General features: G+C 39.4%; 1 protein-coding gene across 1 annotated transcript in view; it reads left to right on the forward strand.

Moving 5' to 3' along the window:
- The first annotated feature begins 4,939 nt into the window (after positions 1-4,939).
- Positions 4,940-26,065, forward strand: part of LOC127021056 (transcription initiation factor TFIID subunit 4-like) — a 147,302-nt gene continuing 126,176 nt past the window's right edge. Inside the window, exons 1-5 of the mRNA XM_050903981.1 lie at positions 4,940-6,104; positions 9,861-10,033; positions 23,407-23,544; positions 24,799-25,026; positions 25,909-26,031. Of these exons, the coding sequence (XP_050759938.1) occupies positions 4,940-6,104; positions 9,861-10,033; positions 23,407-23,544; positions 24,799-25,026; positions 25,909-26,031 (1,827 nt within the window). The remainder of the gene's footprint in view (positions 6,105-9,860; positions 10,034-23,406; positions 23,545-24,798; positions 25,027-25,908; positions 26,032-26,065) is intronic.

The raw sequence follows: 26,065 nt of genomic DNA on the forward strand, positions 1-26,065 counted from the left end.
TAAGCACAAAAAAAAAACCATGACTTTGAGATTGCACTTAACTTGTACACCTTACGTAAAAATCACAAATGAGGCTTCCTGTTGGAGGCTTTGCCTGTGAAAACAGGATACTGCCTCAGGCCTCCCTTTTTATATTTGCAGCCTAGAAAATTACATGCAACAAAAACTAACTTCTGGAAAGAGTACTTAATAGCTTTTGTTGCAGCAACTGGACACTAATATGGTGCAAAGATTCAGCAAGTATTTTGTTCAGAATAGGGCTTTGAAACACAATAGCAAGCCAGATTTTTCTGGAAGGGCCTGCATGTTTCTAAATAGGAGCCATACTAGACTTCTGGAAATTTTATGTCCAAGTTCAACTGACTGTAAAGTCATGAAGGACTTGAGTGCCCAGGGAGCTTTACCGTGATGTGCTTCTAGCATGTCCTGGACTACCTGAAAGATTTGGAACAAAGTTCTTCACTTAATGACTGGACATACATGGCCGTATCAAGTCCATGGGAGACCACTGTTGAAAATCAGCATTTGTAACTCAGCTCAAAGTAAAGTTACTGTTTAGAAAAATAACAAAAGATACCTATGTTCTGTTACAAGGAAGGAGGGAGGGAGTCTTCCTGACCACTAGAGGTTGGTCTGTGGCTGCTGCTCAACCGTGGCAAAATAACATCTGTTGGAGGAGGTGGAGAGCCTAATAACAATCTAGAGGATCAGCTACAGTCTATATTACATCATTTTCCTGCTCCTGCCTACTTACAGAAGGAGATGCGTCAGCTTCAGATATGGATGGGGCTTGGAAGAGGAAAAAAAGCTTTGGAGGAGGTTGCAGGGAAGATTGGGACCCTGGCTGATGAAGAGAGAGGACACCATGAGGGGAAGGAAGAAAGGGTGTATCAGGGAGGCCTGCGATACTGACATAAAAGGACAGAGAAGGCGAAGAGGAATACCTTGAAATACAACCACTTGCCCTGAAGACCCACGTGGCTTTGCTTCTGGCCAACTTCTTCCTAAGTTTTCCTTCATCTGCCTCTCTGTAGTCGAAGACTCCCATTTATAGAATTAGGGTTTCAAGGTTGTGTGGTGGAACAGGAAATAGAAATGGACATTTCTTTGAGCTTGGGACAAAGCAGATGAGCACTTCAGGAGAGAATTCAAGTGGAAAACTGCCAGAGTTTGCTTTTAGGTGTTAACACTTGCAAAGTTTCTGAAAGAGAGAAGTTGTTGGCCAGAATGAATAAAAGGAAAAAAGCTAGGAATAGAAAAGTATCCCCTTGAAAAACTTTTTAAGGGTTAAATTGGAACCTTCTTGATGTCAGATTTTCCCAGGCCTCTCCATCAAGTCCTGTCTACGTAAGCACAGACAAGTATTTACAATTACAATTAACTGCAAAACAAAGCTCCTAAATTTCATTAAGCCATATATAAAAAAGAAATTCCATTGCAACTGAAATACATGAAACTAAATTTAGACATACTTCTAGAACAGCTGTTGGTTACTCTAGCCATCTTTGTGCTCTCCAATTTGTAGAATTTATCATTTCTAATTCATACTTAAAATCAGCAGTTGAAAGAATATTTTTATAGCGTAAAGTGAATTTCAATTATATATGTAGAGTTCTGTAAGTTCATTTTAAGAAGTTGTCCCAAAATCTTATCTAAACCTGGTAGGTATCATTTTAATGTTAATTTTAAACTTACGATAGTTAAATTGTATATTTGAATGCACTGAAAGTATGTATTTGAAAGAAACCCATGTCACATACTAGAAAAATAGTGCTCCTTTCTAAGTGCTTTCACTTCTTTAGAGGACAAAAAGATACTTGTCTATGTGAACTGTTACTACTCCTTGCAGCTTAACATGGCAGTGGTACTTCTATTATGTATTGAGTTATTAATGAAAAACTTAGGCTGGAAACAGAACACAGGATTTAACAGTGTTGATAACTGAACAGCAACTTCACAAGTTTTGTGGTGGATTTTCTTTCACAGGCAATTTTAAAACCATGGTTGGAAGTTAACTTTCCTAACAGACATTCTCTATTTCAAACAAAAAATAATTCAGGAAAGATTGTATTTTAAGAGATCAGATGAGATGATCACAGTGGTTTCTTCAATTTTTTTATTCTATATATATTTAACTCCTAAAAATGAAAGAGCAACAAATATGTTCAGAAATATGTTTTCTATGATGAAAAGCATGTAAATATTTGAAAAATATTTTTATAATAAAAGAATACAAAAGTTCACAGAGATTCTGTACTTTACTAAAAGTCTCATTCCCTACGTAAAAGTGCAAGCCCAAAGCCCGTTTCATCAACAAGTTTATATACATTCTTATGTATGTCATCACTTCTTGACTTGAAAGGAGTCCAATGTGAATCAGTGTACATCATGGTTTATTAAATGAAATATTCTATTATACTTCCTTGTTCTGTATGTTTATATATATAAAATGGCTCAGTTAAGAAGAGGGGAATGGGAAGAAATATTAATTCGTGTTTTACAGAGTACCCATCCACAAATGTACTTTAAAACTGTAATTAAAAGTAGGTAATTCTTTAAGTTTTGAAACCTGTCTTATAAATCATGACTTGCCATTTTCTCCTTCTGGCAGGAAGATTACTTTTTATCTTCTAAAGTTACAAAGTATTTAAGTTTTCCTCCCAGGTGGTTTTTATGGAGACAACCAGTTTAATGCCATAGTGTTAGAAAAATATATACTAAAACTTTTTTCATAGTCAGGACTAGTTGCAGAATCATATGTCTAACTTTCTATTCTCTTATAAAAACTGTGGAGATAGTGGTATGCAAATGAAGTCCAGGATCAGGGCAAATAAGTGAAGGAAGCATGGAATCTTCTCTAATAAAATTAATTAACAAAGTAGTATTGGATAGATTCTGATCTTTTTCCAACCCAAATGCATATTCTTTATTTTTGTGCAATAGCAAATTGAGTAATAGTCTACTATGTTTTAATTAAATTTCCAGGTAGAAACATTTGTTGAAAGTCCAAATTTAATTCAGCTGTAGCATTCCATAAAAGCAATACTCATTTGCTAAGCAAATTTTTGATGTATAGATCTCCTGCGTACACTTAATACTGTTTTTCATAAGCACTGCTGTGCTTTCACATTCACTTACTGCCAAGTCTCCTGTTTATACATCCTGACCACGCCTTTGGACCTTCAGTACTTCTACTGTCCACTTTATTTAAGAAATACACACTGGTTCAATTTCAGGAGACATTTAAACTTAATTAAACTGGTGCAACCTATTTTTAGTGCGTTTTAAAAGTGGTTTATTTTGTTTCATCATAAACCTGCTCCTAAAGGTATAAACAGACAATCAAAAAGCCTACCCTGAATAAAAATGTAACCTACATTGAGAGGAAACGGATGGTAACAAACCAGTTATTAGCTGGTTATTTAGTCTTGTGACTCAAGCAAGTCATACAATGTATGACTTAACAGATTGAGTCTGGGAATGGAGAAGAGTTGTGTGCACGCCTGCACTGTGAGCCCCTCACTCGTTTCCATCAGTGCATTGTGCAATTGAAGGTGGGTTATTCACTGATGCACCTTTTTCAGTTTTGTGGAAAATCCTGAAAAATCACAAAATGAAGAATGAGTCACCATTTCAGGCCACAGAGCAGCAGCTCAAATACATCCAAGTTTGCAGACGTCCATGCTATTGCAGGCCAGCAGAGACAGATAATGGAATCCAAGCTGCTTTCTGCTGGCAGCATCACAAATCCATGGTGGTTATCAGCTGCATGCAAGAACAGATGCAGTGAACTGTGGGCGATGCTTATTCACTGGGGGAAAATTATTTATTTTGAAGGTCCCATCAAAGAAACTGCCCTGTCATTAGTCAAAGAAATTATGATTTAGGACTGTTGTCTTTCTCTGAAATGGTATTTCTGAATGCATGAAGCAAGCATCGATGGGAAAAGGGTGTGCAGGAGTGCAATGGCAAGTGTTAGTAACAAAATAAACTACCTCAAATTTCCTGTGGGCATGCTGAGGGAACACAGTATGCCAGAGCAGCTGCTGTGATGATGCTAAGAGTCTTATTTTTGGTTTATAAGTCTCCTGTTAACAGTGTCCACATTAGGAAGTTGTATTACTGCAACCCCTCTTGTCTAGGTAAAGCAGTAGCTTTGGACATAAATGTCTAAAACTCTAAAGCAGACACAGCAATACAGATGTGAGTGCAGGTACTCTGCGTGCATCTTAGGATTTCAAACAGCTGCAACAGCACTTGAAGTTCCCTCCTTTCAAGGAGTTGGTGCGTAAGGCAGCTGAACCACTACGGCCGACTGCACGCATGCTTTCCGTTCTCCCTAAGTGTGAAGTAAATTGTGCTGGCTGCAACTATCCTCACAGGGTACGAAGTGAAGGCAAAGAGCACGATTACAGCAGCATCGCTACCAAAAGATAAGATTGCACGACACTTCAATTCCCAACGTGCAAGCTCACAACCCTCCGTGCCAGGGTTGCAGGCCTTCTCCATGCCTCAGAAGTCCCTACAGGCACAATTACTGGCAGGCTCTTACACACACCACACCCCCCCCCGCATCGCTAAGGCACCTGCCTGGACACACTGTCGCCCCTCGACTTCCCGAGGCGGCCGGGGAGCAGCCTACCGCCCTCTCCCTCACGCAGCCTGCACTCGCCCAGACCAGTCAGGCCGCTGGGCCGTTCCCGGACCCTGCCGGCCAGCCTCCGCAGGAGCGCTGCAGATCTCAGCGGGCCTCGAAGGACGCGGAGGAGACGGCGGCAGCCCCGGTGCCAGCCAGGACGCCGCGACACCCGCCACCGGCGCGCTCTGCCCCCGCCCCCCCGGCGGGGGAGGAGGAAGCCGGCCCCTCCCAGAATGCCTCGCGCGCGGCAGAGGCCGGCGCGCTTGCGCGCTGCGCGGCCGGCTCCCAGCTCAGCGCAAGATGGCGGCGGGCGCCTCGGACCCCCTGGAAGAGATGCTGCTCTTCTCCGAGGAGGTGGACGAGAAGGCGGTCAGCGACCTGGTGGGCTCCTTGGAATCGCAGCTGGCCGGCGGCCGGGGCTCCGCCGAGGCGCCCCAGCTCAGGACCTCCGCCCCGTCCCAGCAGCAGCAGCCGCAGCAGCAGCAGCACCAGGGGAGCCTAGCGGGGGGCAGCAGCCCCGTCCGGCAGCAGCAAGGGCATCCCGCGCCTCCTCCCGCTCCCGGGGCAGAGGAGGCGGCGGGGTGCCCCGGAGCCGCGGAGAGCCGAGCCCCTGCCCAGGGGCCGCTCCCGTCCCCGTCACCCCCGGCGGCGGCAGCGGCGGCGGCGGCAGCGGCGGCAGGGAGGGGAGTGAGTGTAAACAGTAGTAGTGTGCAGCAATCACATGGAGCGGCTCTCCTCAGCAGCGGCGGCGGCGGCAGCAGCAGCCCCGGCGCGCCCGCCGCCCCTGCCCCGCCGCAGCCCGCTGCCCCTCCGCCCGCCGGCGCCCCTGCCCAGCCTGTCAACAACCATGCGGCTGCCGGTGCCGCTGCCCGGGACGCGGGGAGCCCCAGCCCCGGCGGCAGCCCGCCCGCCGCCGACAGCGCGCCTCCGCAGCGCGCCGAGGCCGCGGCCGCCGCGGGGGGGAGCGGGACCCCGGCGGGGGGCGGCGGGCCGGCGGGAGCGGCGGAGGGCGCCGCCGCCGCGACCGCGCCGCTCCCCGGCGAGGCGGCGCCCAACGGGGAGGGCGCCGGGGGCCGGCCGGCGGCAGTCCCACCAGTCAGCAGCCACGGCAGAGCCGACGCCGCCACAGCACAGACCAAGCCCGCGCACGGCCCGCTCCCCGCAGTAAACGCACTCAGTAACTCCGCCAGCCCCGCTGCCGGCGCGGCCGCTCCGCCGGGACAGGGCTCGGTCGCCAACTGCGCCCCGCCGGCCCCCGCTGCCGCGGCCCCCGGCGCCGCGCCCAAGCCGGCGGTCGGCGCCGCGGGCGTCGCCAAGGCGGGCGCTGCCCTCCCCGCCGCTCCCCAGGCCCTGTCGCCCAGGCCGGCGCTGGGCGCTGCCCCCAGGATCGTGGCCCCCCAGCTGATCGTGAGGCCGCCTCAGCAGACCACCATCCAGCTGCCCCCCGGCTTCACTATCCCGCCCGGTAAGTGGAAACGCAGCCGTCGCGGGCTCGCTGCTCTTTCTGACCCTTTTTTTCTTGGCTGAGGGGTTTTTTTTTCCCAAAGTTGTCGTCTTCCCGCCGCTCGACGTGCTGGAAACAAAAGAAGAGCCACCTGTCTGAGGGCGACGTCTGACAAACAGGCTGCCGTTAATGAGGATGTAATTGCTACGGGATGGGCGGTTGCTAATGCAAAGTAATTATGACTCTTGGTTGATGAGTTACTTGTTTTGTCTTAGGGAGAGAGCGGCAGTCACGGTAAGTTATTTTGTAATGCTGTGGTGAGCAGTTGTGCACGAGATAAAAAGCTGGGGTGTTAGCTTTACTCTTGATAGTCTCGAAAAGTTTTCCTTCTTCAGTGTATTCTGCCGTGAATCAGGTGGCAAGATACAGGGTAATTTGTGTAATTTAATCTAAAATTCGTGATTTCAGTAAGTGTGATGGTGTCATTCTCCGCTGCAGCTGGGCAGTCTTTACACCACCAGATTTTGTTTCTAACTTGGACGTAACCGTTACGTCCTGTTTATTCTCCTCTTAGTTTCTTAACTTTCGTTACTAAGAATGTCAGTTCAGCAAGGTTGCTAACCAAAGCATCCTAGTGATTCCTACTCTAACTGTATATTGTTTCATCTGAAATTTTGAAGGGTTCTGTGGCCCCCTACTTAGATTTTCATGTTGCAAAAAGTTGGTAACTTTGTGCCTTCTTGATTTAGGAGATGATTTAACATTTGAACTAATTTTTTGCTATTAATATCAATAGCATGATAATATGTGGAGCTATTGATGTAGTCTGAAATAACTTCTTCCACCGTGTTTCTTAAAATATTTGATATTTGTTAGCTAAGTGGAGCAAAAATGTGATAGCGTAGAAGCTTGCTTCTAAGTGAACTTTTAGTAGTTGTGTATTTGGCCATAGTTTATGAAAGTCCTGCTCCAGATTCTAATGTTCCAAACATATAAAGCTCAGTGGTTTGATGAAGACCTAAGTAACTTGAAACAGATAAGCAGTTGCTATTCAGACTATATTAATGCCTTTAGCCTTTGCTTTCCCATTGTTAATCTGTTTGATAATTACTATACACATATGATAATGCATATCATAACTTTGCATACAGTTTCTGAAGTTTCTTGTGTCAATACTTTGTTCTGCTACTTAATTTTCAAACAAGAGGGAAAGCGGGGCCCTTGAAAGCAATCTGGTCCAAGATTTAGAAAATGTTGTGGAAATAATACTGTGGAAAGTTATAATTTGAATTTGATTTTATTACAAGGTAGTTTGAAATCCATTAAATTTGCATAAATGTGAAGATAGTATGTTCTCAAATGAAGTTATTCAGAAAATACAGTGTTATTTTTGAGTTTTTACTCTTTAAATTGGTGGATAATTTATAATTAATTTTGAAACTCCCATATTGTAAACTTCTGTCTAAAGCAGAAATTTAGAATCAGTTTTTGAGAATAAGTTATTTGAACATACAATACTCATAAGTTATGTATTTCATCTTTACGTGGCTGACAGTGAGGAAACATTAATCTCATAGTTTAACCAGATTCTAATTTGTACATATTGCTCAGTAAAAGAAATTTAAGTCCTCCAAACTGAATTAAAACATAACATTAATACATGACTATTTATGCATCTATAGTAGTAATTATGTCTGCAACTTTTATTGAAACTGTGTAGCATACGTTGCAATTATTTTGTCCTTTCCATTCAATTTTTTTAAAATTCAGAATTTGTTTTAGAAAATTGGAAGATAAATTAACAACACACCTGTGAATCTGTGTAATGCAAATAGAACGTGTATTTTTTAACTTGTGGTAGTCATTATCCTATGAGGATTTTTATATAAGGTTCACAACATATTCAGAGAATTGATACCTGTTTGGCCAGGTGGCAATATACTAATATTTGTGTGTCCAGATGCTTTAGGAATGGCATATACCAAATACATCATCTGCTGACAGAATTTTCTGCAAATATCACCTGTAAGGTTTGGTGCTTAAATGGCTAATGGACCTTAAAAGTTATCTTTTAAAAGAGTTTTTATGGGCTTCTTTCAACTTTTCTTTTAAAAATTACTCTCTGGGCTTTGAAAGAGAGTTATGATCATGGCTTTTGGATCTGGTCCTCGCTGTATCTCTCTGCCTTTTACCTTAAAGCTTGATTTCCACAAATCTTTAGTTTGTAATGGCAGAAATTTACCTTCTGTTTGTGCTTTTAGCAGTGAAGGTTGGCTGGGAGCACCTGAGACTACGTGAGTGAGGGCTTTTATTGGTGGTGCAGTTCGCTCATGTGTTCATCCCAGGATTGGGATTTGTATTTCTGTCAGAGACTGAAATAGAGACTTTCTTGCTATAGGGTACTTCTGAAATTTGTTGCTTGCTTGTTATAATAGTGTTCAAATTTCTTTATCCTCACGGTATGTTGCAAACCATGTCCCTTTACTGAAGTGTTTTTTCTTTTCTGGGAAGTTAATAATTAGAGGTGGATGTATGCTTTTACCTTCTTCATTTTCCCTTGAAAAGTTAAAAAATGTGTGAAGCAATTTGCACATAGAGATAAGTTGTAGAAACAGTGTCTACTGACTCTGTTATCAACAGGATAAAAGTGACTTCCTAGATTCTTATTTTTTGGTTCTCCAGTAGTTGCAGGCAAGATGTTTTTGTGTTTATAGACCCATTGTATCCTATCTAGGTTAAATGATTAAAATGTATTCTGGAACTAACTTGGAAATTCTTTTTAAATAATCTGGGTGGGGAACTGCTGCTTAGTTCTAAGTGAACTAGAGGAAGCACATTACATGCTTTGCAGTGATCTTGAATAGGTGTGAAGCTCCAGGTGATCCAGGGACCAACTTAGCTGTTGTCTCCCCTTTTCTGACCTGCTGATTGTGGAAAACTTAGGGCAAAACTTGATGGCACTGGCTGTGTTGTGTAGAAGGCCTCTATTTGTGAAATGTATTACTAGAAAATAATCTGAAAATATTATCATTTACTTCCAGAAAGTGTTAGAAAACACTTGCCAAGTGCTCTGTTAATTTTAAAACAGTTCCTTTGATGTTTTCCTAAAATATCTGCACTTGTATCATTTTGTGCTGAGGAGTGGTTGTGTTGGTTCTCTGGGTTTGATGATATTCTTTTCTTGACGTCTAAACCATGGATAGTGCCTCCCAATGTGATGATGGTGGGTACCAAATAAATTCATGTGTTAATGCTCAACGATTAACTAAATCTCAAATACTGTATACTCAGAAATGTGTCTGGCCTAATGTTTGCATGTACACATCCCCTAAAGCTGTTGTTTTAGGAAAGCTCTCATGTCGTTGTGCCTGGTACGTTCATACTGAATTCTATTCTCAGCCACTAGATTGTCGTTATAGTTTTCTTTTAATTAATATTTCATTCTAATTTTATTCTGCTGACCCTGGCTAGACTGCTGAAAGTTGCTGTATGCCTATACACTCAAGTGACCATTTTTTTCATCACTGTTATCCATAAACTGCCGTTATTTGAATTCCAAACTGAATTGGGTATTAGTTTTTGTCTGCTAGTAGGGGCTCCTTTTCTTTAAAATAAAATCTCATGTTACACTAGAACAAAAAAAAAGATACAGTATAAAGAAAAATGTCCAGTGCTATACATTAATTTTGTTCTGTATTCCGTAGTTAGATAGTTCTTTATGTATTATTCTTCATATTATTCTTCATTCTATAGTTATTGTTACTTTGTTCTCATTAGGTATGGTCTTGGTGCGCACAGATGCTGGACAGCTTGTAATGGTGCCCCAGCAGGCTCTAGCACAGGCTCAAATGCAGGCTCAAGTACAAACACAGGGACAGGGTCCTGCCAACATTTCACCTAGACTTTCAGTGCCCACAACTGGCCCTGTTTTTCGCCTGTCAACAACTCAGGTATGTCTGGCTTGATTTCACTTTACTTTTGTGCGTTATGTTTTCCTCTGTCTTACACGTTATTAGCTCATATGTTTTTGCAAATGTGCTTTCCTCCCTTTTTTTTTGTTGTGAAAACAGGAAATACTTATTCAAACGCAGTTTATTTTCTGAGGCCTAGGAATTTTTTTTGTATTTCAGAAAAAATCTATAGAGTCTCTCAAGACCTTGTTCAGACTGTGAGATCATTGGAGGCTAGAAGGCTCAGTCTTAGCCAGAACTTAGTTTGGACTGTTATACCACTGGTTCAGTAACTGCCCCTTGTTCCTCTGAATCAGAAGCATTGTGATATCCCAGCATGCTGAATGGATGGACGGGATAGCTGGATTTCACTAGAAATTAGAAAAAAAAAAAAAAAAGCCAAGCACATTCAGTACAAGGATTTGCAATAATTAACTTTTCTAATATACTTTATTCAAGAGAAGGGTTTGATTCCTTTGATTCACCTCTGAGTGTGATCTGTCTACACTTAAAGTTTTGTCTGTGTCATGACTAGATTTCCTTTTTTATATGGATTGATAGGATAGCGTGCTTTCCTACCCCAGACTCTTCAGTGGAGTGTGTTTATTTCAACTCAGAACTGATTTATTTTCAAGGGTGAAGGTGTATTGTGTTTTAAATTACTTGGTAGGCTGCACTGGTTTAAAATTTTGTAGGGAGGCTGTTTAACTTCGGGCCATTTGGGGCTAGAGTTGAACTATCTTACTGAAATGTAGAGGCAAACATCTTTGGAAGTTAGTACAGGGCAGCTGTGCCATAATAATAATAGGCAGAGTGTAAGGTAGTTTTGCCTAAGGTCTGTGTTTGCAGAAGTGATAAGTAATTCTGAGTGGAAAGAGATGAAGAGGGTGCCTTTATAATTTTTTAATTGACAGTTGTATAGGTTGCTTGAAATAACTTAAACATGTATTTCCCAATGTTTAACATTTGATTACTGTCCTATTATATGCTTTGTGCATTACACCATATTTATAGTCTAAAAGATTATTGTTTAATTCAAAACTGAAAACAATGATAAACTTTTCAGAAGAGAAGGAAGCCAGAATAAAATTGCAGAATTAAAAATAAATTAATAACACGAGGCACTCTAAAACACAGAGTAGCCAACTAGAATGTAAGTTTTAGAAATGACTGTCACTAGAAAGATTGTAGCTCAATGGAATGTATCTCAGGAAAGACATAAATAAAAACCTGGAAACATTTGAAGAACTTTATGCTCTCAGAAAAGAGGTAAGTGCAGTATTGGATGGAATTCGTAAAAGAACTCATTGCAGAAAAGGCAGCTGTTTAATGTTTAAATTCCTGATACCTGGAAGGATAAGGAGTGTTGTAGAAGCCTTCAAAGATAAATGTATTTCGGGAAAAATAAACACAGAGATAAGCCTGTGTTAATTTTGAGATTTTTTTGACTAGTTTGACAACAACAAAAATCCAGACAGTTCTTCTTTTGAGTTTGTACGTCTGTCTTTGGTTGTTTGGGGCTTTCTTTGTGAATAAGTACAATCGGTTCTTTAGTAGTGACTACAAGGGACTGTATAGTACACATTCTAGCAATGGGTCCTGAGACAAGTGCATAGCATAAATGCAAAACAGAAATTGTGGGGTGGGACTGTAACAAGAATATGACCTCACTCTGTTGAAATGAGTTAGTTTTAGCTGTTTCTGTTTCATACTGTTAGTTTTCATGTAACTTTAATTGCTGTGACCAGCATACAGAATTAAAATTCAGAGTGGAAACATTCATAGCAAATTAAATATTAACCAATCGTCTGTAGTTTGAAAACACTTGAGGAATACACCTTTATTGTACATAGAATCTTAGGAAGCATAAAAAAATGTAGACTGACTACTTGGCTATGTGTGTTCAGTCTTTATTAGAAGACTGGAGTTTGGATCCTAAAGTCAACCTTAAGATGTGTGCACAGCAAATGTTGGGAGTTGATCATGTTGGCCTCAGGCAGCTGTTATCTAGTTATATAAAGCAGTTAAGGTTGCAGAAGGAGTATAATCTGACTTGCTGGATTTATATAAAAATGAAACTGTGAAGATACTGTATATTCATATGTTTGTAGAGATACCTAAAATCCGAAGGAGTTCAGGTATTAGAAAGATGTAATTGTTTTTGTGCAGGGTTCTGCCCAGATAAATAACCCCACTGCATTATAGATATTTCTTTACACTTGTTAGTGCTAATAAGCTGGTTGAGAATAGAGGAAACCAGCAAGGCCTTATGAATGATAACTGTCTTACAGAATGCAAAAGTTTGATTATTTTAGCGTAGTGCGATTAGAATCATGGTATTGTAGCTTGTCAGGATTCACTCCTTTGATAGATCTTTGTGGTACCTGCCCAAACTGTACTGCACCGCACCATTTCTTTATTTGTTGTAATTAGCAAGGATAAGAAATAATTAATATTGTCCTTGGGAAATTTACATGGAACTTCCATGACTCTGCAGGTGATCTGCAGACTCTTCTTTCATTTTGACAGTGCTTATGCTTTATATATGTTTGACCTTAGAGTGTTCTTTAAAAATGATGGTTGACAGCCTTTTAAAACCAGATTGTAAAGGTTTAAATTCTAAAGGTTTATCATATCAGAACTAGACACTAGACTTTTATTTGATTAGGTGGATGTTTTATAACCAGAGACTATTTATTGGTTTTCTGGAGGAAATGTTCAATGACAAATATTATGCTAAGGTTTTAGAAGTGTCAGTTATTTGTTTGAGTAGTCATGATTAATCAAGAAAAGGGATTGAGTTCTAGAATACAAGAAATTGTGTGTACTGAAACGTAAATTTTTCAGTGAGTTTATAATTAAGCTTTTTTCTTGCAGAATCAAATTCTGATATGTCAACTAAATTCTGTGAACTAAAATTTTCAGTAGAAATTTAAAATGTATGGAAAAAAGTCTTACGTTTTTATGTTTATACAGTATAATATTCAAGAGTCCTAGTCTCCACTGTGGCTGAAACACAGAAAAATTGTGCGTGCCATTAGCTCAAGACAGACAGAATATAAACATTAATTGCTTGAGTCCTGCAATATATTTTGCAAGATTGATGAACGTTGCAGGCTATGCGGTTTTAAACTCTAGAACATCAAATACCTGTCTCTCCAATATGTTAATGGAATGATGGTTGTTTCACTGTGCAGAGCTCAAATTTACTATTATGTTTTTATTCAGTTATTTTAAGATAGCTTTATTTGGATTAAAATGCAGGGTGCTTCAAATGTGTAGAATTTAGTGACGTACTTCAGTCACTGAGTTTGTGTTCTACTCTACTTTTACTTATGTAGAAAGTCTGCGCAGGTGGAAATTTGCAGTCTGCCATAAGTATTCTAGGAAATAGTATCTTATTATGAAGAATGTATCAGAAAAAGGCATAGCTTTCATGCTTCATAGGTATTATGGTTGCTTTTCTTCAGATTGTCCTAATTTCTACCTAGTGTCAAGTGTCATAAATTACTCATCTAAGTGATTCTTTTCGGTGTTAATTTGTATATACACTTTAAATAATTATTGTGTTAAGAAAGTGTGTTATGAGCTATGTAGTTAGATGTAAAACACAGCTTATTAAATAACATGCCAAAGAAGTTGCAAAAGCTGGCAGTTACTTTTAGCAACTCATTAAGAAGTGTTGAGAGTGATAACTGGAGAATATAAAATGAATTATGAATTACTTCTTTAAAAATTATAGGAAAGATTGTCTGAAAATTACCAAAGTGTTCATCTAAATTTGAAAGCTCTTTGAATCTCTCCCCTCGACAACTAAATAATTCCTCCTTCACTCTCAAAAAAGGAGGAGGGGAAAATAAGGCAATGTTTTAAAAGTTCTTAAATGAGATTGACTTGATCGATATATATGGAGCTGTCCAGTTTCTAAACTACTTCTGCAGCCTGGTAACACAAGATTTTCTTCCCATATCCCAGGGCCATCATTTGCTAGATCTTCTCCCAGCTGTTTGGGAGGAAAATGAATCAGGTTTCCCATGAAAATTCCTCTAGCTTCAGCAGCTGGGCTTACATCCAGGACAGTATGTGAGGAAGGAGCCACCTTTCTCTAGGAACAATGGAAGCTACTGAAATAGAGAAAGCATAGTCTGTTTTCCCTTAGGATTTAGTATATGGGCTTAGGATAATGCTTTCCTTAAAGACAGTGGCTTTATGCTTACATGTTGCATTGCTGAAGGTTCAGAAGTCAAATATCTGTATACAGTAGTATTTATCTTTGTAGGCAATTGATACAGCCATCCCTCTTCCCTTCCCAGGTTTAAAAAAAAGATACATTTTGATTGCAGTGCCAAACACAAAAGTTCAGAAAGATTAAGATACGTAACTTCCCGTTCATCCTACACTAATCTCTTCTGTACATGTGCGGTGAATTACAGTCTTTGCATGATAAGTGCACAAAGATAAAAGCTTCAGCTACGCAATCAAGGCACACAATTGATGTTGCACAGCAGACTTAAATCTGATGTTTCTTATATTTCGAGTGCTTGACTTTGCTATTTTATTGTTTGACTTCTATTGTTTGTAATACCTTTGTCTCATTTTTTTGCAGCTTTTAGGAGTAGAGGATGTAAGCAAATGTAGTACAGCTTTGGGGACAGTTTTGCATTAGGTTCTTGGAAGAAGATAGGGAAATCCATTTTGAAAGGAAGACTTGGGTTCTTCTCGACTCTTAGGAGGCGTAATCTTTGATTAGACATTTAGTTATGCTCCTCTCAATTGCTGCTGTGTAAAATATGAATAAAATCTGTTTGTTTCAATTCCTAGTGGAATTCTGGAGTACTGGCTAACCGAGATAAGCAAGACCCTTATAGGAAGGGTCTCGATTCTGATCAGTTTAATGCCAAGCTCAAAGGCTCTGGAGCATGGGCATGTGTCCCAAAAGGATGTACAATGACTAAAGCACGGAGTCAGAAGTAGTGAAATGGATTCAATCAAAAGAATCAGAATTTGAAAATAACAGAATAGTACAGAGAAAGCAGTAATTGAGAGAAGTACCTGTAACAGGAAGATGTACTTGATATTTTAATGATCTTTTACATTTACAGTCTTTCTGGTTTCTTTAAGTAAAATATTCAAGAAAAGCATGAATAGGTACAATTGTACCATATGATAGTTTTAGTTTAGGTCCAATTATAAGATTGTATAGGACTGTAATGGGGGGATATTAACTATGGCTAACTATGCTTTTTTTTTTTTAAGGGAAAAATTATTGCAAAATATTCAGGTATATAAAACCAAAACTTTTTTCATATTGTGAATATAAATTCATCTTATCGGTGCAGCTACGAGAGGCTTGCCTTTTTTAAATTGGTATCTCATGTTTTACATGGAAGTACTCAGTCTTCCATGACTATTATACTAATCTTTTGGTGCATTAGAGAAGTGCAATTTTGTTGTACTGTGAATACTTTTTCAGTGATAACGTGCTTGTTTGAAAAAAACATATTTAATGAAATAAAAAAAGATTTGGATGTTTAAAGCAAACATTGGTTTGAGTTAACTGTGCATAATTTGAAAAATTTTATCTTTCTTCATTATTTTAGTTTCCTTTTGGTTTTTGATTGACATTAATTTTAGCTGAATATTAAAAAATTATTAATGTTGGCAAAATTTTATCTGCTGTAGGTTCTTAGTTAAGGTACAGGATTTTTAGGAAACAAGCTATAATTTGATGGAACTTTGGTTGATCTTACAAAAATTTTGTTCTGGATTCTTGTATTACAAGCAGGTCAAATAAGCATGGGTTTGCTTGCATTACTATATTCTTCCGAGATAATAAGTAAATTCAGAAGTCTTTTAAAACCGATTATTTAGATTACATTAAATTTTTGCTTCCATATCTTGTTTTGAAGCTCATACTTGTGAAATTATGAAAAATAGGTAGGTGCTGCCATCTAGTTTTTCTTTGCTGTGTTTCTTTTGTTTATCTACATTTTTCATTTGTACAGTTTATGGCTTTTCATGCTTTTGATGCAGATTTTGTTTGCTGGTTTTCAGTATCTTAATATCCAGTTGGGTTTACATTCATAACCAAAAAGCAAAAAATAAGTTACTTATTTTAAATTATTTTTGATTAGAATTATTTTATGTTAGTCATAAAATTAACATGCTGCTGTACACCAAGAATATAAAGTGAGTATCATACAAGAAAGACCAATGTTAGCCTAGCCCATAATATTTTATTACGGAGTATCTGTTATCGGAACTTACAATTCAGGTGAAATAGTGTATATTGGAATTTTCATGAGACTGCTGCTGAAAATGGATTTGGTCTTAGAGTTTACTAACGTTTTTGTTTCAAGTTTGATTCAAAATATGTTTTCCAGTATTAAGTGGCTTTGTATATTTTTAGCGATCAGAAAAGGCAGTGTAAAGTTATTTGTCGAGTTTGATGGTTTAGTCCAAATATTTAGGCACATAAGTGGGCTACTTAACAATTCTTCTGCTACAAATATAATTACCAATCACTTTAGTTTTGTTTTCATTGCATAAATAGTCCAATCAATACATATGTATGTATTTCTAAGAAAATGACAATTCTTTTCTAGCTTTGTTTTTTCTTCCTTTAGGCATTTTTCTAACTTTTGCTCTTCAGAATTTCAAGTTCATGATATAAACTTTACTGATTTGTTTTCTGTGTTTTGATATTCACTTTCTGTTAAGTTTCACTTTACTATCCTTTTTTAAAATGAAAAGAAAAATGTCTTTTGAACTTGTAAAAAGTGCTGAATTACCTGCTCTGGAAGTGGCTATAGTTTTGCTATGAAATATGCTCAATGCAGGCAACAGCAGCTTAGTCTTTGCCATCATGTGTGATGTTGAGAGCAGTTCTAAACTTGGCTGATGTTTCACAAGCGACTGTTCTTGCTAAAGCAGAGCCTTTCAAAGCTGAGATAGTTCTGATAATACGCTATGCCTGTGTTTTCAGCAATGTTTGTATTTTTATGTCGTCTTTTAGTTTTGGTAATTTTTTTCTGGTTTATCCCTCCCTCCCTCCCTCCCTCCTCTCTCCCTCTCTCCCTCTCTCCTGTTTTTCACACCCTTTCTGCTTTTCTGACAAATGCTTGTTTATCTTTTTGCAGAAATTTTAAGCAAATTGATAAATCTTTGTTGTTGCCTGAGGTGCGTTACCATTATTATCAAATAAGCTATTCTATACTATTTCTTTTGTATAGACAGTTTTTGGGCTTCTTGTGCAATATTCTGGAGAAGATATTTGTGTTAGCAGGGCAGGTAGGTTGGAAGTTCAGAGAAAGTAAAAAATGTGTGATCTTGACCGTGCTTTAACCACAAAACCATTTTCCTTCCTTTCCTTCATGGTGAGTGAATCTTTTCTGTATAAGCAGATAAGTTCTCACTACTTACACATTCTACTGTTTACATTTTCATAGCATTAACATATCTTTTAAAACTTCTTAGAAAACACTCAAACATTAGTAAGGCTGTAAAATTAAACATGCGAAGATTAGGAAATGCTATAAAGAAGGTTCCTGAGCAACCTAATAGTGGCTCCCATGTGCATATGCATTATGCTGCATGACCACATACTACTGTTATTTTTAATTTCTACAGTGTGTACGCTGGACAGTCTTAATTAACGAAGAATTATGTAATATTTTTTTCTCCACTGTTCAGTGGGTTGCTTCAGGCTTATTTGCTGCACACTATCTAAGCCCCCCTGTGAAGTGGGAATTAATAACCAAGCAGTTTTTTTGTGAAGCTTATCCCTGTAACAACTTTCTCAACAATGCAGTTAAGGGGATTATTAGCCTCTTTTTATAAGTAGAAAACAGAGCCTAATTGTCTCTATTTTAAATATTAGATTAAAAATTCTGGTTAATTTTTCATGTTCAGTTTGACTTTATTGTCTTCAGTTGCAGCTGTGACCACTCCTGGTCACAAGCCCCACGTTTCAAGTTGGGCACTCATAAATATATGGCACAAGAGTATTGATTACAATAGATTATCTATATTTGCATGCAGCACAAGCACTTAGCAGTTGAGGCAGAGGTAGAATCTAATTGTAGCGCCAAAATTCAGCTGCTTTTTATCCACCAGATTCTTTGGGTGAATCCTGGTGATTATAGATGGACCAGACACTTCACCAGAGAATGAGAAAGTACTTTCATAATGGATTATATAGGTATTTGCTTACATGAACAGGATGTTGAGACTTCAGAGGTAGGGGTTTTGGACTTAGAACCCCTGGTTTCTGAAAGTTTTCTTTGGTGGCTCCAAGCTCCTCTGCCTGTCTTGTCTAATTGCTCCCAGTCCTGTGTCTTCCTCCCCTGTTGTCTTCTAGTTCGTGAACCCAAAAGGGATGTCACAAATATGAGGACCACAGCAGTGTCTCCCTGCTTTGGGTTCTGATGCTTGACTCCAGCGATGCTGTGGTGTCCCAGAACTGTGGTGGCAATGAAGGTTCTGCCTCTGTTGGCTGACCTGTTAAGACATTCTGCCTCTAGTAATTTTCTGCAATTGTGTGCAAATGTCAAGTTTTTAAAGGGTTAGTACTTCGGCTCAATTTGGCTGTATTTTTACCAGAGTGAAAAAATCAAATCCCTGACATACAAATTGCTCTGCATCTGACATTGAAGTGCATGTTCCGGATAAACCATAACCAAAAGAATTAAGAGGCAGTCAATAAGCATATGAAGTTTCTCTGTGAACTCTTCAGCAGTTTGACAGAATTTTAAGTATCAGAAAACAGAGTTTGGTAATGGGGAGTGTTATGATACCTGTCATGGTTTAACCCCAGCTGGCAACTAAGCCCCACACAGCTGCTCCCTCCCTCCCCCCCCCCCGCCCCCAGTGGGATGGGGGAGAATCAGAAGAGTAAAAGTGAGAAAACTCGTGGGTTGAGACAAAGACAGTTTAATAGGTAAAGCAGAAGCTGCGCACGCAAGCAAAGCAAACCAAGGAATTCATTCACCACTTCCCATCGGCAGGCAGGTGTTCAGCCATCTCCAGGAAAGCAGGGCTCCATCAGGCATAACAGTTACTTGGGAAGACAAATGCCATCACTCCAAACATGTCCTCCCTTCCTTCTTCCCCCAGCTTTATATGCTGAGCATGATGCCATATGGTATGGAATATCCCTTTGGGCAGCTGGGGTCAGCTGTCCCGGCTGTGTCCCCTCCCAGCTTCTTGTGCCCCCCCCAGCCTACTCGCTGGTGGGGTGGGGTGAGAAGCAGCAAAGGCCTTGACTCTGTGTGAGCACTGCTCAGCAGTAAGGAAAACATCCCTGTGTTATCAACACTGTTTCCAGCACAAACCCAAAACATAGCCCCATACTAGCTACTATGAAGAAAATTAACTCTACCCCAGCCAAAACCAGCACAATGCCTTAAGAGTAGGTAGGGCTACCAGCCATGCCTATAAGAAAGGTTGTATAAATTACTCTAAAATGATGTGGTGGATTGACCCTGGCTGGACACCAGGTGCCCACCAAAGCCGCTCTATCACTCCACCTCCTCAACTGGACAGGGGAGAGAAAATAGAATAAAAGGCCCATGGGTCGAGATAAGGACAGGGCGAGATCACTCACCATTACCATCACGGGCAAAACAGACTCGACTTGGGGAAAATTAATTTAATTTATTACCAATCAATTCAGAGTAGGATAATGAGAAATAAAACCAAATCTTAAAAACACCTTCCCTCCACCCCTCCCTTCTTCCCGGGCTTAACTTTACTCCCGATTTGCTCTACCTCCTCCACCCAGCAGCGCAGGGTGACGGGGAATGGGGGTTGCAGTCAGTTCATCACACGTTGTTTCTGCTGCTCCTTCCTCCTCAGGGGGAGGACTCCTCATACTCTTCCCCTGCTCCGGTGTGGGATCCCTCCCACAGGAGACAGTCCTCCATGAACTTCTCCAACATGAGTCTTTCCCACAGGCTACAGTTCTTCACGAACTGCTCCAGCGTGGGTCCCTTCCACACTTTACATACATCAGGATTTACATACGTTTCCAGGATTTACATACATCAGTGTACTAACCTGTGGCAGTTTAAATTGTCTTCATTTTAGAGCTGTGAATACACAGTACAGTCCCTAAAATTGGTGTACTCCTGCCTTGGCAGTAACAAATAATCACTGGATATTTTGGCATATTTTCTCCATATTCAAGTGGCCTGCTTTTTCAAATGCAGCCTTGTATATTCCTTTGAATATAGAGCCAGCTTGTTTGTGCACAGCAGGTACAAAGCAATTCACTCCTGTTTACGCCTTGAGCTTTGCCTCTGTATTCATGCCTCCAGAGCTGTGGGGAGAAGGTCTACATAGGAAAGCGAAGATGTAGTTATTTAGGGAGTGAATTTACAGGACACAGAGTAATTCCAAACTGGCTTCTTCCGTGAGCAATTCTAATGTGCTCTGACTGCTGTTGTGGAAGTGACTTGTTGCACCCTGAAACTGGGAGTCACTTGCATTATCTGCATGACTTGTGCAGGCAGAATGAACCTTGGGACATCCCCCCTCCAAGCTGGCCAGACGTGAGCCAGATCAGTTTTGAAATCCTTATTTCCACAGTAGCACTGTGCTGTGCTCCACTTACAATTTCTAATCTCTCTGTGTGGACAGAGCCAGCTCCAGTCTGTATACAAAAGGCTATCTTAAGCATTCTCAAGTGTCCCCGTGGAGGTTGGTAGTGGATTATATACTGTATTCATTCATGTTCTAGTTTCCTGCCTGTTAATGTCTGAGTACAGGGGAAAAGCCTATTAAACATTACTTTCATGTATTTAGGAAATGTAAAAATATGTGGTGTGTCTAATCAAAAATAATACAGTTACATTTGAAAATATATTCCTTTCTAAGCCCCGCTTGGTAATTTTGGAATTTAATAGCATCATACCAAACACTAGCAGTTTTTCTTTAAGGAACATCATAAATTCTTTTATATTGTTCCAGTAGGAGCTTGACACGTTGGGTTATGATTTTTTTTTTTATATATAAAGCTGATAATTTTTGTTTTCTTTTTGATGGATTTCTCATGAGATCTGTTTACAGCTTTCCTTTCATAGAAAACACAGCTATTTGTTTCTAAATAGCTTTTACCAGTTCTTCTTGAAGTATTTGTGTTGGGAGTCCTTATAGTGTCTTCTGGCAACTTGTAGCTGTCATTGGAAGATCATTTCCATGATACTTAAGAATTTCTCTAGGCTAGTTCCTTGTTATGTTTCTCATCCACTCATTTCATACTTTAACATTTATGAGTTTTAGAACCACGTTAGTAAACTGTTGTGTTACTTTGTTTCCAGTTCTTTGGTAGTAAGGCTTTTTCTTTATATCCAACACATTAATAGATTTTACTGCCATTTTGTATCAAAGGCTTTTGTCGCTATTGATTTTTAAAACCAAGGGTGAATTTAGTCTTCATGTTGCACAGTTTGCTCCTGTGGTCTAGCACAGTGGAATACATACTTAGTTGGATAATACGCTGTTATGGTACTGAAATTTTGTATGTTAATTGTATGCAGTTTTGTTTTCAAGTATGTTCCTGTGATGAATTGTGGGCATTTATTCGCTGAGAAAAATTCCCTAGCTAGCAGTCTGAGCTATGTATTTGCGGATTTCTGGCTGCAGGTCTTTCTTGGAACTGAGTAGCTGCCAGAAGTTTGCCTGGTTATCTGCTTGCTTTGTAAATCCTCACCTCTGGAAGCACTTACTGACAAGAAGGGGGCTGATATCACAGGCATGCTGTATTTTTAGGTTGGAAACACTGATTATAAGCAAATAAACAAGATACACAGTATTTATGTTTTTAAATGCAAACATTCATCAGGTAAATATAGTTTCATTCAACCAGCATTTTAAGGAAATTGAAGCAAGTGATCTTCTTTACAATGGAGAAAAGAGGTATGGTATTTTGAAACAGAAAAAGCTTATATGATCCTTCTTCCAGAAAACCAGACAATTCTACCTATTCATGATGATGCTGTTTATTGCCTCTAGGCTGTCTCAGTATGGAAGACATCCCTAGTCAAGATTTTTAAAGTCTTGAAAGCTATCCAATCAAAAAAAAGGTTTTGTTCAGATGTCAGGTAGATTCCCCCCCCCCCCCCCCCCCCGCCCTTTTTTTCCCCAAGTACAGAAGATTGATATCCAGTAGATGGTGTTGCTGGACTGATTGGTAAGGAATGCTTGGGGCTTTGAATGCCTCCCTGGGCCTCTGCTCCTTTTGGAGATCTCTTAAGTATACTGGACGTTCTTTGAAGAAGTGTTTTATTTAGGTTTAATAGACAATGTAAGAATCTAAAATAAGCCATTCTTTATAAAAATATTAATTATAGACACATATAACTTAAAATGTAAATCAAGGAAAATTAGTTTTATCTTGTGAGAAACAATATTGTCCATAATTTATTACTCCATGCACTTAGAAAATTTGTCTTTTCTAACTATGTGTTTGAATGCAAATCTTAATAAATGCAATTTATAAGAGACCAGTGGGGCCTCCACTTTTAATAATGAGTGGTTCTCTTTTTGTTATAATTGCCATATTGTGTGATATATTTCTTCCATAATGGTATTTACATTCCTGTAGAATTAAATAACAGCTTTCCTGGAGACATTTTTTATTCCTAAATCTTGTCCTTTTATACGATGGTAAGAGATTGCAATCTCCCAATTAAAGTAAATTACAAAAACAATTAATATGTTCACTGCATGAGACAAATTTACTGAGCTGTAGAGTATGCTACTGAGTGAAAGGCTGTAAGCCAGTCATTTTCCTTCGTCTGCACTTAACATTCCAGTTGCTGTCTGGTTACAGAGTGTGCATTCTATGACAAAGATTCTGCAAATGCTTAGACTTCATTTCTGTGCAAGTTAGTTTCTGTATAATTTAATCTGAAATTATTTTGAAAACATTCTTCTGCTCTCTTAATTTTCTCTCCATATTAATTTTCTTCAAGAAAAAGCACTAGAACAGGCCAGTAAATACCAAAAGGACCAATATGTGTTACTGGCAATTATAAACTCAAATATTTATGAATACTGACATGTAAATATTACAACTGAACTAATACATCAATGTAACATCAACTTTTGCAGGTCACGTCCTATTTTTTCTAATCTTTTCCACATAGCTGTATGAGAAATAGCTTTTAGGAGAAATATTGCAAACATATCATTGAACATAAGAAAGCTCATTTTTGCATTATTTGTGAATATATATTTAAGAACATATTACTGTTTCTGGTTTTTTTGCAGCATTAATAATGATTATTCGTGCAATCACTATTATTAAAAAGTCTTGGAGATCAAGTTACTAAGGAGGAAAAAAAATAAAATGCTTATGTTTCCTTTATTAGCAACCAACTTCTGTAGCCACATCTACTGTCCGCCTAGGACTTCCAGTGCAAGCCAAAGTTGTTCAATCAACTGCTACACCTGTCAGTGCTACGTCTGCTGCGACTCTGCCAGGAGGCTCTATTCTTTCACATACCACAGTAAGTAGTAAGAATATAAAAAGCAAAAGATGGGTGAAGAAAAGGATGTTTGTAATTACATGGTATTTCAAACATGAATTTTAGTGTTCGTGTGTTTGCTTTTATCGCAAACATAATCCAAGAAATTAATAACGAATGTATAGTCAAACTGTGTTATGCAGGTGCTGAGTGATAGCCTAGATCTTATTTTCTACTGTTTCCTAGATGATAAAAAATTTGGGGGTAGTATAGATTCAGTTTAAAGCTTTTTTTTTAAAGAAAAAACTTAAGTCAGCTGGACTCATAAATGGGCTCATACTCAGCTTCAGTAGTGGACATGCTGCACTATGTTTGTCCCCTGTTGAGAGCTGTGGTATCTGCTGTGTGGTCACCAGGGCTGCAGGATCCACGGCATCACCTGTGGCATCGCCGTGCAGGTGCCTGGGTCAGCTTGTTCTGTATCTATGCCCAAGCCAGAGCAAAGCTCTGCAGTCAGGCTGGATTGGGAGGCCCTGGTAGCTTCTGCTCAACGTGTTATGCTGCCTGGCGGAGCTCTCTAGCTTCTGCAGTCCCGTTTGGTGTGTCTGTCTGAGACTTTTTGGCACTTGGAAGGGTGGCATATTAGGTCAGATAAAGTGTGAGGGCCGAACTGGGTATCGGGGTGTGTGTATATGTGGTGCTCTGTGCAGCCTGATAAGCTTTCCAGCCTTCTAAGGTTGAAAAGAGTGTGTAGCACGGTCTTTGCGTGTGGCCCAGCTAGGTCCAGGACAGTTTTGTTCACTAGGGCTGTGCACTGGTACAAAAGCATATGCCCTGCTGCTGGGCTCAGATTAGGTTGGGAACCTGTGTTAGTGCATTTGTGTCATCTGGATCTGAGCTGTCACTGTAACTATGGTATAGATAATTGTAAACCTGACAACATGACCACAGATCATTGGGAATTGACTTGTTTATATTAAAGGCCAACTTTACAGAAAGTTGAGTTACAGAAGTCACATCATCATGGTGATCTTAAAGGGCTGGATAATAGCAACTCATTTTTTAGTGGTACATTTATTTTTGTAATAAAATGAACTTGAAATGGGGACTTTCACTATTCAGTAAAGGGTGACAAAATTAGGCTTACAGTAAGTAAAGTCAATGGTTTTATTTTGTCAGTAAGGATGTATTTGAAAGGAAACAAGTTTTTCTTGTCAGGCTTTCAAGAACTTTATGGTTGAGTAAAAGAATTAAAAGAAGATAATTACCTGTTTTTTCAACATAAAATATTAATAGGTATCAGTAGCTACAACGAGTGCTCAAAATTTGTTCAAGACAACAGTAGCAACGGGAACATCAGCTTCTCAACAACCTGCAGTAATTACTGGTGGACAAACTCAAGCTTCAGCACAAAATCAGGGTCAGCCTCGGCTGCCGCTTCCACCTCATACAACAGCACAAGTACCAGCACAGCCCCAGGTCATACCAAGCTCTCCTGTACCTGGAACTACAGTTGTATCACAGGTAAGTTCTAAAATACTAGGTACTTGGTTTAATTAGTACTTTATGAACTTCTCGGGTCTATTCAGAAGCAGAAAGAACTTTTTCTTCATGCAAGCACAGTTCCCGTGACGGAACAAATACTTTACAAACAACTCATTTCAACTAAATGGGATACAAATTCTGAGAGGGAGGAAGAACGCTTGTGGTCAGCTTTCCTTATCCTGCCATGTATGTGTCAGTAGTGAAAGAACTATTCTGTTTCTGTAGACAGAACAATTGGGCCTTCAGTCTATGGACTTTATTAGTATCATGTTGCTGAGCCTCAAAACTGTGGTTACACTGAAGTGTAACATTTCTGTTTCTCAAAGTAATTATACCATATAAAAATAATGGCTGGAAAAAATTAAAGCATCTGTTTTCCTACTGATGAAGAAAAGATTAGATATGAAGATGTTTGAAGACTATTTCTAATTTGATTTTACTGCTGTAGCTGCTTTGTACAAAAACATACTGAATCAATAATTTAACAAATTAAGATAGCTTGGGGAACATTGTACATTGTGCATTGGGCATCTCAAAGGAGAACGCATCTCCAACAAATTGTTGTGTTGCTTCTCATATTTAAGGTTATTTTTATCAAAACAGACTGTAAAATATTAAATATATTTCTTTCATTGTTTTTTTGTTAGTATTCGTGAGGTATGATGTTCAGTTACATAACGAAGTGAAGAAAATGTCAGGTAACTAGCAACAATAGTAAAATAGCGGCAGATGTGTTTCAAATATGTCCTGACTGAATTAGAGCAATTTCATCATTTTCCCTATTTATAGTGATCAGAGCATGCATTGATCCTGATTGGAAAATAGCACGGATCTGATATTTGTTTTCTTTGGCTTTTACAGGAAATGCAAGAGAATGTGAAAAAATGCAAAAACTTTTTAGCTACCCTTATAAAACTTGCTTCTCATAATTCACCATCTCCAGAAACATCCCGTAATGTGAAAGCTCTCGTTCAAGATTTGTTGGTAAATATTTAGTTATCTTTCATTTTGTTAGTTA

This window comes from Gymnogyps californianus, chromosome 12, assembly GCF_018139145.2.
Source record: "Gymnogyps californianus isolate 813 chromosome 12, ASM1813914v2, whole genome shotgun sequence".
In the NCBI taxonomy this organism is placed as follows: Eukaryota; Metazoa; Chordata; class Aves; order Accipitriformes; family Cathartidae; genus Gymnogyps; species Gymnogyps californianus.